Here is a 12,945-nt window from a genome sequence, read left to right on the forward strand (position 1 = left end):
TATGGGCGCTTTAGCGTTCATGCCACCTATTGGGTTTGGCTAGGGTAACTCATAGTATTGTGGCAGGCGTGTTCCGGTAAGCTCTCTGGTCAAATTTTGCATGAAACTTCTATAGTTTCTATAGTGTTGGCTTTGAAATGATGTTGGATTTAATATCCACTTAATTTGTATAATTTTGCATCACTGATATGAAGCCTTTGGCTCTTTATTTTTAGTAAAAGACAAAAATACTTTTAATGGATATACTGAATAATATCAAAGTAATCATTAGGTGAAGAAGGCAATATTTGGTTGAAAATGTGCATTCAGAATCACAGCTGCACTCTAATTTTAGAGCAGAAAACAAATACCATTGTTACAACATTAGATCAGCATGCTCACTGGATTTCATTCTGAAAGTTTTTCAGAATCTATTAAAAACATTAAGAGACAGGTGTAACCACCATACTATGAAATCGTGTAGTGCAAGAGAAATTTGGTGATTAAAAAAATTGTTGTTGTGTGTGTGTAGGGGGGGGGGGGAAAGAGGTTAGCTGAAACTTTGTTGCTAGGGTGGAGAATAAAAAAAAAAGTAGCAGAACAATGTGATGTACTAAATGAGTTCTGGAAATTCTTTGAGAAGACACTGATGAGATATTAGATTTATGGAGTAAGAAGAGAACTTCAATGCAGTTAATAACTGTGTGGTTTACAGATTTTTTTTTTTCTTTTTTTTACATAGTTTATCTAGTTACTTCACTATTGGATCATAATATGATATGCCATACAGCATAATGATTCAATGAAAATCAATTCAGATTTTGATTGATATGCTATCATTGAATTGTTAAACATATTAGTATTATTAACATCTGACCTCCATGGAGTCAGAAACTCATTGTGGAAGGTACACACTATTGCACACAATTCTCATCCAACCATACTTTAATTGCACTTACCAACCACCCTCCATGCAAAGAACCTGCTGTTTACTCCTCTGCATTGACTTCAGTTTCTAGCAATACCTCTTGTTCTAACGTCCCCCCCCCCTCCCATTCTATGAAAAATCTCCTCTATGTCAACCTGATAATAACCCCTGACTAGCTTATATGTCTCGATTCCCCCCCCCCCCTCTTCCTCCTATTCATGAGGTCTGCAACTTACATTCTCTCAATCTGTCCTTGTACTCCACATTCCAAAGACCACTGACTGCCTTTGTGAATCTTTTCTGGACCCTTTCCAACATATCCTTGTCACCATGAAAACGTGGTGACCAAATCTGTGCACAATCACTCATATGAGGCCTGATTAAGGCCTTATACAATGACATCATAACCTCTATTTCTGCATGACAATGATGCACCTCAGCATCAATGCCATTATCTGATGTGATGTCTTCAAAACTTGTGCAATGTGGCCCCTAAATTTCAGATCCTTATCCACTATCACTCCTACATTTTTCATCTCCTCTATTTGCTTTCAAGTTTCCCCACCAAGTGTATACTTTGCATCCCATCATTGCTTACCAAATCTCAAACCTTACACTTTGCAATGTTGAACTGATAGTTCCACTTACCTGTCCATTCATGCAATCTATAAAAGTCCTCTTGTAAGGCCATACATCCGCTTGACTCTGCATTGCTCTCCCCAGTATTGCATCATCTGCAAAAAGCTGCATATTATTAGTTAAAACCATTCCAATGTAATTAACATTTAAATTGAATAACAATAGTCCCAAAACTTGACCCCCTGTGGTACACCACTAGTGACCTTTCTCTTTCAGTATACTGCACTCCCATATACAACTTTCTGATACTTATCTGACAGCCAGTCACTGATCCAACTCAGAAGTTTGTTATCCAATCTCATCTGTTTCAATTTATTTATCAGCTTATTGTCTGGCAGTCTCATAAGATTTTGCAAAATCTAAGTAAACCACAGTGTATGCATCTCCCCTGTCACCTTGTTATAATAAGGAAGTTAATGAAACATGATCTCCCTTTAACAAACCTATGCCAATAACCACAGAGAATACTGCTGTTATCAATCCATTTCTGTATCCCACCTCTTGCCAATCTTTCCAATACCTTCACCACAACTGCAGATATACAGATTGGCCTACAATTTGAAGCTACAGCCTTATCACCACTTTTATGCAGTGGAACAATTTTACCCTTCTTCCACTCCCTTGAAATCTGTGCTGCTGCAAGACTTTTATTAAACAAGAATGCCAATGCTGCTCATACTGCCAATTCCCTGGAACATTTCCTTAAGTTGAATGGTGATATGTCATCAAATTCTATCGTCTTATTGACATCAAGTTTATTTATTTCCTCAAATACCTCCTGCTCACTCACAATTAAGCCATCCTCTCCCATGTTGTTTACATTTAAGTTCCTCAGGATGAAACACCCTTATAAATTGATCACTAAATACTTCAACAATGTCTGGCAGCAGTTACCATTCTACCACTTTCATACATTAACATCATCTTACCATGATCATTCTTCCTTCTACTTATCGCATATCTAAAAAAAAAAAAAAACTCTAGGGTTTTTCTTTGAATGATTTGCCAATACTCTACTTTTGTTTTTCTTACTAACAGTCACTTTCCTGGCTTGTTCTTTATACTCTTCATGTAACTAATTATTACCATTATTCATCTTGTATATTTCCTCCAAAGTACCTTCTTTTTCCAGATTTTCATGCTTAAGCTCCACATGCATCCATTTTACACCTACCTTATTCAGTTTTTTTTTCCTTTGGAATACATTCACACATTGATGCTGGATGTATTTCTTTGTCAGTTCCCATGCAGCATTTATTTCCTTACTGCTCAACTCCTCGTTCCATGTTATAGTTTCAAGCTGTCTCCTAAACTTGTCATAATCACCAGCCTTATAATTCCACATATATCCTTTCCTCACAAAAGTCTGCATATGGCTAGCCATTTGAAGGTGATCACTTAATGATCACTTTCAACAACTGGAGGAAAGTGTGAAACCCCTCTCACAATTACATCCTCTGATGAAATGATCAGATCTAGAACTCTCAATTCTCACGTGCCATCCTTCACGTTTTACCTGAGATAGTTATCTATTTTCCTTATTCCCAAATGCTTTCTCTTCATTTCAATCTATACCGCCATAATTAAAATTGCCCATAATAATTACCCTTCCTTTGTTCACTAATCCAAGTTTATACATTTCTTCATCACCTCCTCCACATTCCTAGGCCTATAGCAACATCCAACTATATAAATGTCTTTCTGTCAACCTCTATGTTATACCACACTGCCTCACAGCCATTGCAACTATTTCCCTCTTTCATGTTTACCTTATGTTGACTTAATTCCCCTGCTATTATCAGCAGCACTTCCCCCTCCCTTCTTGCCTTTTCTATCCACACAAAAAATACTGTATCCTTCCATTTCTATTCCCGTTATGATATCATCTTCATTCAACCATGTTTCACTTATCCCAATGATTTTGGGGTGAATAAACTCAATCACTGAAACCATTTCATCCCCCTTATTTCTAATACTTCTGGCTTGTATTCATTTTTAGGTCTATAACCAGTCCTATCAAAGCGACTTGTTGGTTGTGATTTCCCCACCATATCTGCCTAATCACCTTCATCAACACTCACCACACATCCTCTCAGTCTCAACTCTTCCACCCCCCCCCCACACACACACATCACGATATACCCCATCTTCATACACACATTCACTATCTCTTTCAACATCCACTCTTGTTATGCCATGTTTCTGTCCACCAGAGCCCCCCCCCTCCAATTTCACTATTTCTCTTGCATTCCCATTCTCTCTTCATCTCTAACGCTACTGTGTCCCCTGCCAAGCACTTCTGTCTCTTCAATACCACTCTCCTGATTTTTCCCTTCATCTCTTTTTTCTGATCTCTTGTACGCATCACACACACTTCTGATCTACAACCGTTCAAACAGCAAAACAACCTGATCTTCTCAGTTTCATTTGTACTATGAATAGGTTTATCAAAATATTTCTTCTTGTGATCTATAAGAAAATTGAAAATGCATCATTAAAAAAGTTTAAACGAATCAGAACATTCTATATATACTTTTTTTTTTTCCATTAGAAACACAGTAGAGCATATAACACTGCTTTGTTTTCTCTAGAATCACAAGATATATGCTGGAATAGAAACAGACAGTAATGGTAATTTAAAACCTGTTGGTGGTGAGTTGTTTTCTCTATTTTCTTCTTTCCCCTTATTGATAGGCATTCTTGCAAAAGAAAGTTAAATATATCATGTAGTATTTATTTTTACTGTTTTGCAAATGCATTTGGCTTAATATAATTATTCTACATTTTAGAGTTGGCAGTTCTATCATTTTACTATTAGAAAACATAAGTCAGGCTAAGCCTGACTTATGTTTTCTAATAGTAAAACGTTACTTCTTTTTTTGTTTAATTTCATAAATGTAGTCATTTTTTTTTCAGTTTTCTCCTTCTGAATCCACAGTCATCTGATGAATTATGCAAGTCTGATGAATTAATGCTGCAAGTGTCAAATATCTCCTGGAAAGTGAGAATGGAAGTGGTGAATAAGAGGATGAGAAATTTTTTGCATGGAGGGTAGTAGTTGGTTCAAACAGCAAATAAGTCAAAGGAATAGTGTTGTCTAAAATGGGTGACTGACAGTGAGTCTTGTGACCTCATAAAGGTCCTAAATATTAATAGTATATTATTATTAAGAGAAACCTCCAGGAGTCATCGAGGGGGGCCACATACTACACACACCAGATATCATACTTATTCTTCAATTCATTCACACTGCTTGAACACACAACATCCAATGGCAATCCATTCCAATCATGCGCCACTGTATGAGAGAAAAATCTAGCCCGCATCCCTTTCTTAGCAGCATTCATTCTCAGCTTCCAAGGATGCCCTCTTGTCCTTTCCCTATCCTCCATAAAATGAAAAATTCAAAAAACTGAAATCCTGTTTGACCCTTTCAGAAGTTTGTAAGTCTTAATCACATCACTCTTTCTCCTGTTTGCCAGTGTCTGCAGGCTACAAATTCTCAATATCTCTTCATAATCAGTATTCTATAATCCTGATATCATTTTAACACACTCCTTTGTACTCTCTCCAATATATCAGAATCACAATGGAAACCAGACCGGCACACAATAGTCCAAGTGAGGTCTTATAATGTAAAGAGGCAAAATGTCATCCTTGTCCTTGCATGTCAAAATTCGTTTCAGCATTGCAATTATCTTTTGTTGTATTTGCAATCTTTGCTACATGGTCCTGAACTTCAACTTCCTATCTACTAAAACTCCAAGTTCCCTAGCCTGATCAATTTTCTTTAGCATAATCCTTCCAATATAACATGACATTGGATATCTAATCACGCCAAAGTGCATGGCTTGACATTTACTGACATCCATTTTCCCATGCTCACAATTCTAGCCTATTCAAATCATTCTGCAAGTACTGCAAATCATCAGCATTGGTCTTCTTCATGAACTATTAAGCCTAGTTGTTTTTAGTGTCAATGCTTTCAAGACCATGCTGTCATCTTTTCCATGGTCTTTTCTTTTGGTATGTAGTTTCTATACAATTTTTTCATTATTTTTTTTTTCAAATCCAATCATTTCTTAGCTGTATTTTACAGTTTTTCTCTGTTGTAAGTTCCTAATTTTGCTTGATATTGTACACCTTCGATTTTTCTCAATGGTTTATTTATGTCTGATTTTTGCAGTTTCTGATACATACCTTTTGTAGATTTTTATTTTTGTTTTATTCTTATTCTTTCAGATAGGGCTGTTGAAACATCCAGATCTCCTACTATCTTTTAGGAGATCTGGATGTATCTGGATATCTTTTGCATTCTTGTACTTCATTTTCCATATTACCATAGTTGTTTAATTCTCTTCTTAAATATTCTATCTTACTAACTTGTTCAATTATTTTCCCTTTGATTTCTAATTTACACTTATGAGTTCTCCACCAGCCATCATGGTTTTAGTTTTTTCCATTGATATCATATTTTTTTTCCTACATTATTGAATGTATTTTAATCATCTTCACTTTCAGCTAGTAAGATTATATCAGAGATTGCTTGAGGATCAGAGTAAATAATTAAGAGGAGGAGGAGACCTCCATGTGGGCTTAAGAAATGTGAAAGACTGACAGGTGCTTCTGACCCTACTGTCCAATTTTACTTTCTCATGTTGGTAGGTATCTACCTGAATACTGAACAAATGGGGATGGACTGTTTGGGATTTATCTAATTAATTATATTCTTATTGGCTTAAACTTCTCCCCCTCACACACACACACACACACACAAAAAAAAAAGAGGTAAAACATGATGGAATTGACTGGGTATTGCCCAGTTAAACTTGACCCTCACTTTGTTCTTCAAGGAACCAGAACAAACTGCAAAAAGTCAGCTACTGGAACAAGCTCCAGTGCAATGTTCAAGAATGGCACCATTGACATAAAAAACATCAACAAAGAAGAATTGGATAAGTACAAGATCAACATAATGTGTTAATGAAACAAAGACAAGAACAGGTGAGAATAAAATGTTATATTCAGGCAATAATGATTAGGGAAGAGGTGTAGCTGTTTCATTGAACACTAAATTTGAGGATAATACCTGAGGGACCTTATGTAGTGCAATATCTGTGAAATGTATTCTTTACTAAAAGTGAATGGACATTGGTTCAAAAGTGAGAGTGTACGAATGACATTATGAATTAGAGTGTCAGAAGTGCACTTCAGGTCAAAAGGTTGAAGTGATAGATGTAAAAGGGAATATGTGATTAAATGAGTGCATAAGAGCAGCAGAAGACAGGATTGATTGAGAGAAAGAGAGAGTAAAAGTGATGATCAGATGATTAGTAGCATGAAAAATGTGAAGAATGAAGAGTTAGCCATATTGAGAGAGAAAACATGCTTATATGGAGTTCTTCATAGGACAAAGCATGAGACGCAGCAATGCAGAAACATCTGGTAAGTGGTTCAGCTGAGAACAGAAAATAAAAAAAGTGGTGCAAGAAAAGAGAAAGGAAAATTAAAGAGAGAGAGAGAAAGAGAGCATTGTATGTATGGTGATTCCATATGTGTGCCTGACAAGCATGATGAAATCGTGCTTCTTGAGTGCAAAAATTAATAAGGCTTAATAATTAGGTTGCAGAAGGACAAAGTGAAAAAGTGCATTGTTTTGGCAGGAACAAATAATTTCACAGGAGACAAATATAGTATGATGGAGGACGTGAAAGAATGACTGAAAATAGCAGAAGAAAAAAGTGAGAAAGTTAAGATAGCAAGTCTGTTGCCATGATATGATAAAAGCGAGTTGAGAAGGAGGGCCATGATTGCAAGTAAGTCAATGTATAGGTTACTATTATTAACACCAGACCTCATGGACTCTAAAGACTCATTGCAGGAAGCAAACACTGCTACACATAAGCCCATCAAACCCATTCAATGTATCTGCATTCACAACAATGCCAGGCAAAGCATTCCACTGACCAGCCACTCTCCAGGCAAAGTACCTACTCCTTATGCCCTGCTCACACTCTCCTTATACAACTTCAAGGTTCTACTCCTTTACCCCATTCTACAAAAAAATTTCTTGCACATTAACGTGGTAACAACCCTTTACCAACTTAAATGTCGCAATCATATCCCCTCTTTTCTTCATATCTTACATCCCAAAGACTTTAGTCAGTCTTCTCTGGATCCTTTCCAACATATCCTCATCACCACCATGAAAATCAAAGGATCAAATCTGTGCACAATAATCCATATGAGGCCTGATCACGGCCTTATACAATAGAACCAGAACCTCTTTATTTCTACAGGGTAAGGTCCTCTGCATCATTACCATAATCTGATGTGATGTCTTCATAACTTATGCAAAGTGTGACCTCTGATCATCAAGTCCTCACCACTACTTTAAGGTCTCTTATCTCCTCAACTTCCTCCAAAATTTCCCTGTCAAGTAAGATGGGAGGGGGGGTCTGGAAAGTTTTCTGCAACACCTAGAACAACAATTAATTAATTTTATGCCTTCTTATATATTCTTAAAGAGAAGATATTTTCTGAAAAAACATTTTTATATGAAAAAATTTTCATATATAAATAAACATTTTTGTTCTAAGTGTTTATCAGAACTTTCCAGACCACCTTCCCCCTCATCTATACTTTGAATCCCATTGTTGGCTACTGAATTTCAGAACCTTACACTTAGCACTGTCAAATTGACAGTTCCATACTGTTGCTCACTCATACAATCTATTCAAGTCTTCTATAAAGCCACAATCATCTGCTAGCTTCCTCATTCCTGCACTCCAGTTTTGCATTATCTGCAAACAGTTGTATATATCACCAGTTAAATCGATCCCAATATCATTAATATATAAATTATATAACAATATTCCCAAAACTCGAAAGAGGAAAGTCACACTAGTGACTTTCCTCTTTCGAGTTAGTGCTCCCCATACACAGCTTACTGATACCTATCACCTACTTAGATTCACCTATCTAACTCACTAGTCTATTATACAATCCCATCTGCTTCAGTTTAGTTACCAACTTGTGGTGTGGCAATCTATCAAAAGCCTTCATAAAAATCTAAGTATACCACTGTATATGCATCTCCCTTGTCCAATACATCTTATCACCTTGTTATAGTACATAGAACGTATCCTCCTTTTAACAAACCCATGGTGACAAGCACAAAGAATATCACTGTTATCAACCCACTTTTGTATCCTATATCTCACCAATACCTTAACTATAACTCCAGATAGATCTGTATTTTGTTGCCTTAGCCTAATCACCACCTTTGTGAAGCGGAATAATTTTGCCTTCCTTCCACTCCGTTGGGACTGGTGCTGTTGCAAGACTTATTAAGCAGGTAAGCCAAGGCTGATGTTAATTCCCTAGAGCATCCAGAAGGAATGCTATGGAGTGAGTTTGACAGATGAAAGAACTTGTACAAGGTGGGTAGTTTTGAATGGATTTTATTTGGAGACTGGAAAGCGCTATTGAATGAACTGAGATTGGAGGTACAAAATCAGGGAAGCTAGAAGGTGGGGGGGGAGGCTAGAGTGGGTATAGATACCATTGAAGCAAGTGAGGATGTATAAAAAAATGCCTAAGTCAGTACCACTTGGTAACAAAACAGAAAACGATAGTTGATATAAAGCACAAGCATAGCTGTGGGCCTAGCAGCTATTTTGCTTTATGTATACTAATACTAGGAGCATTCAGAATAAGGGAGGGGAAGAGTTTTTGGCACTGGTACATTGCCAAGAGGAACTGGCTAATTCCTCTGCATGAGAGATCTGACAGAAGATGATGTAGTTAGTGGGATAGAAGTGAAGAATATAGCATTTTTAAGGTGGCTAAGAGAGAGAGAGAGGGGGAAAATAATGGGGAGTAGGTATTGATGATAGCTCAACTGCAGCCAAAAAGAGTAGGAGTTCAGTGAAGGTCAGTGAAAAATAGTGCATTCAAAGCCATCTGTGGTCAAAATGTTTGATGGTCTCAAGTCATTTTCTATCACAAGATAAAAGATCCAAATCCTTGAGGGATTTTCTTTTTTAATAATCCAGTCCCTTCTTTGGTTCAAGTTCATTCATAGCCAACTTAAAATGTGTGATACCACTGTTAAAAAGATCAAATGAAAAGACCTTTAATGACAGGATGAATGCTCAATAGAGAGGAGCAATATTTTTTTACATCTGCTATCCTGGACTTCAAAAAAACAACTGACAGAGAATAGTGTTATCAGAGATGTTGAATTTATTGTCGCTTTTAACTATCATTATTATTAATCGGGCCTCCATGGATTCAAAAGATTCATTGTGGGAGGTCCTTCCTAAATACAAAAAGTCTATCATGCCACTCATTGACTGTTCGTGCTCTCACCACCATCAGTCCTGAAACCATCTTTGTTATCTGCCTCTGTACCCTTTCCACAGTTAATTTATCTCCTTCAAATCCTGGGGACCAAATCTGAGAGCAAAAGTGTGGTTTGATCAGGGCTTTACACAATGGAATGACAACTCTTTTTTCTCTGCAAGTCAGCATCCTTCTCATTATTGCAGCAATCCTTTGGGTTACCTTCACCACCTTTGCAATATGTTCCTTGAATTTCAGTTTTCTATCAATCATCACCCCAAGATCTCTTGTCTCTCCTATTTCCTCCAAACGAGTATGCAGCCTCCCATCAATGTATCCCAAATTTCAAGGCTTTACATTTTACTGCATTAAACTGAAACCCCCATTTATTTGCCCATCTGTCCAGTTTATTCAAATCCCTTTGCAGGGCTGCCACATCTGCACTATTACTAATAACCCTTCCTAGCTTCACATCATCTGCAAACAACTGAATATCCCCTTACAATCCACTGACAATGTCATTGATATAAAGATTAAACAATACAGGTCCCAGTACTGAGCAGGATCCCACTTGTAATTTTCTGCCTTCTCCCATAATTTGTGTAATACTTTCCTAGATACTAATATCTGTCATGTTTTTTTTTTTTTTTTTTTTTTTTGGATGACTGAATTTCTTCCAGAAGCTTTTGCTGTTCCTTTATAAAACTGTAAAAAGCCCATACAAGAAATGTCTTTAAAATGTGGAATAATGACAAACTGAGTACAGCCTTTTTCAGAACTATGTGACTTTAAATGCATTTTGTCAAACATTGATCCATCGTGGTGGTGTGTTATTCAAAAATGTGTCCCAAATTGACACCACCATACTAAAAGTAATAGATGAAGATTAACTATTCAGTGAAATTAATTGTGAAGAATATGTGACGCATAGCAAGATGCGGACTGAAACATTTCAGACAAGGAAAAATGAAGACATTGGTTGTTGTTTATTATTTTAACGGTATAATAGAACACAGAAACTAAGTAAATAATTAATTTATTAACTTGATGCTGATATTTCGCTGGTATTATAACCAGCATCTTCAGAGCACAAAAAAAACTGCTACAATTTTGTTTAAGTACATCATGTTGTTTTAGTCTCGTGTATTGTGGCAAACAGTGTTTTTGTGCTCTGAAGATGCTGGTTATAATACCAGCGAAATATCAGCATCAAGTTAATAAATTAATTATTTAGTTAGTTTCTGTGTTCTATTATACCGTTAAAATAATAAACAACATGTTCGACGAACACATAAGTCTGTCCACACGTTGAAGACATTGGTTTTTGTGACCAAAATACATTGCGAGTTTTGTTAGGAATACTGAGCACAAATGTTTCGTTAGAGAGGTATTTTCTTTAATGAACATATTTTGCACAGATAAAAGTAAACAATTGTTTGTTGAAACTATATATACAATATTAATATCAATAACAAAAGCACATTTTGAAAACATTTCTTGTATGGACTTTTACCTTTTTGTAAAGGAACAGCAAAAGCTTTTGGAAGTAATTCAGTCATCTAAAAAAAATTGATATATATTAGTAGTGTATGCCCTGGACTATTTTATTAATAAAGATTTTGATAATTTGACAAAGTGAGACCAAGATGGCAATAAATATGCAAGTAACCTATGTTAATTTTAATCAATCTAAATGGGCAGTTGGCATGAAATGAGTACAAGAGGATTATTTTAACTATCCTCTTGTATTGAATAGTTTATTTAAATTTAATAGTTAAAGTAAAGTTTATTTAAAAATAAATAAACTATTTATTTTTAAATATCATTTTAACCGTTAATTAGTCACACTTTTTTTGTTACTTAATTAGTCACATGGGCCTATTTGACCCCAAAATTAAAGTTATGATATTTCTTTAATTTCTCATGAAATGTTTTTATTTATTATAAGGTTGATTATGGTGAGTAAAATGAAATAAATCTTTAATAATGCTTTATTTTTATATTAATTATTAACATTTTTATTCAATCTCAATTTTCTTTAATGATTATTGCATCTTACTGAAGAATGCCCATTGCATCAAAAGCTCAGACATTTCACACTTTGATCTTATTTTACAATCCTTTGATCTAGGACATATTACCTAGCGGTGTCTACAAATGTAATCATTGTGACTGGAACAAGAAAATATGCATAAAAGTGCAAAATCGAAAAAAAATATCATTAGAAAAATACTCGTGTAAGTAGTCGCATAGGATCAGAACGTCAGAAATTGCTCCTTACTCCCCAACTGATTACGCCAATGGCCAGCACATAACTGATTCAGCACAGGGGCAGCAAGAAACTCAGCTACTCAAAAATCCATCATTAGTTTTGTCAGAAATCAAACAAGGGTAGACATTGGAGTGTTCTTTCACTTGGTGGAATGGTGGCAAGGAGCGATGACAAGGGGGCCATCCCTGGAAGTTACGAAAGGAGGGTGCGCAAGAGGGTGAGGAGTGGTTTCTTTGCATGGAGGGTGGTTGAACCTTGGAATGCGTTGCCTGAGAGAGTGGTTGGAACAGGAATGGTCAATGAGTGATATGATAAACTTTGTTTCCTAAAAACGATCTCCCACGATGAGTCTTTTGACTCCATGGAGGCCTGGATAATAATATGACGACTGGGGTCAAATAAACCCCTTGTGACTAATTAAAGGTTAACTAGAATCACAGTCAATTCATGTCAACTCTCCAGGAGTGTCACATCTCCTTAGGAATTACAGTTTTCATTGCTTCTTTCCTTTGATATACAGATACTTAACACTTTGTAGATTTTTTTTCTTTTTTTTATCTTATTTACTGGTTTATTTCTTTTAGACTATTTCCTAGTATGTGTGTTCCAGGGTTCAACCACCCTCCATGGTGGTTGAACCTAATAACATAGTAGTACTTACTCAGCCTCTTCATGCCTATTGGCACATAAGGCTGAGATCTGTTTCTTCCATCTACCTCTATTCTGAGTTACTAGCTTGGCTTGTATCCAGCTGTTCCAGTCAGATATTCCTCTTTCCTTT

General features: G+C 36.1%; 1 protein-coding gene across 1 annotated transcript in view; it reads left to right on the forward strand.

The window, feature by feature from the left end:
• Positions 1–12,945, forward strand: part of LOC150107281 (protein Skeletor, isoforms B/C) — a 365,485-nt gene that overhangs the window by 338,653 nt on the left and 13,887 nt on the right. Inside the window, exon 20 of the mRNA XM_090391768.1 lies at positions 4,138–4,198. Within this exon, the coding sequence (XP_090247894.1) occupies positions 4,138–4,198 (61 nt within the window). The remainder of the gene's footprint in view (positions 1–4,137; positions 4,199–12,945) is intronic.

The sequence above is a fragment of the Typopeltis vanoorti genome, chromosome 4, assembly GCF_054136105.1.
Source record: "Typopeltis vanoorti isolate ZY-2024b chromosome 4, IOZ_Tvanoo_1.0, whole genome shotgun sequence".
Classification (NCBI taxonomy): domain Eukaryota; kingdom Metazoa; phylum Arthropoda; class Arachnida; order Uropygi; family Thelyphonidae; genus Typopeltis; species Typopeltis vanoorti.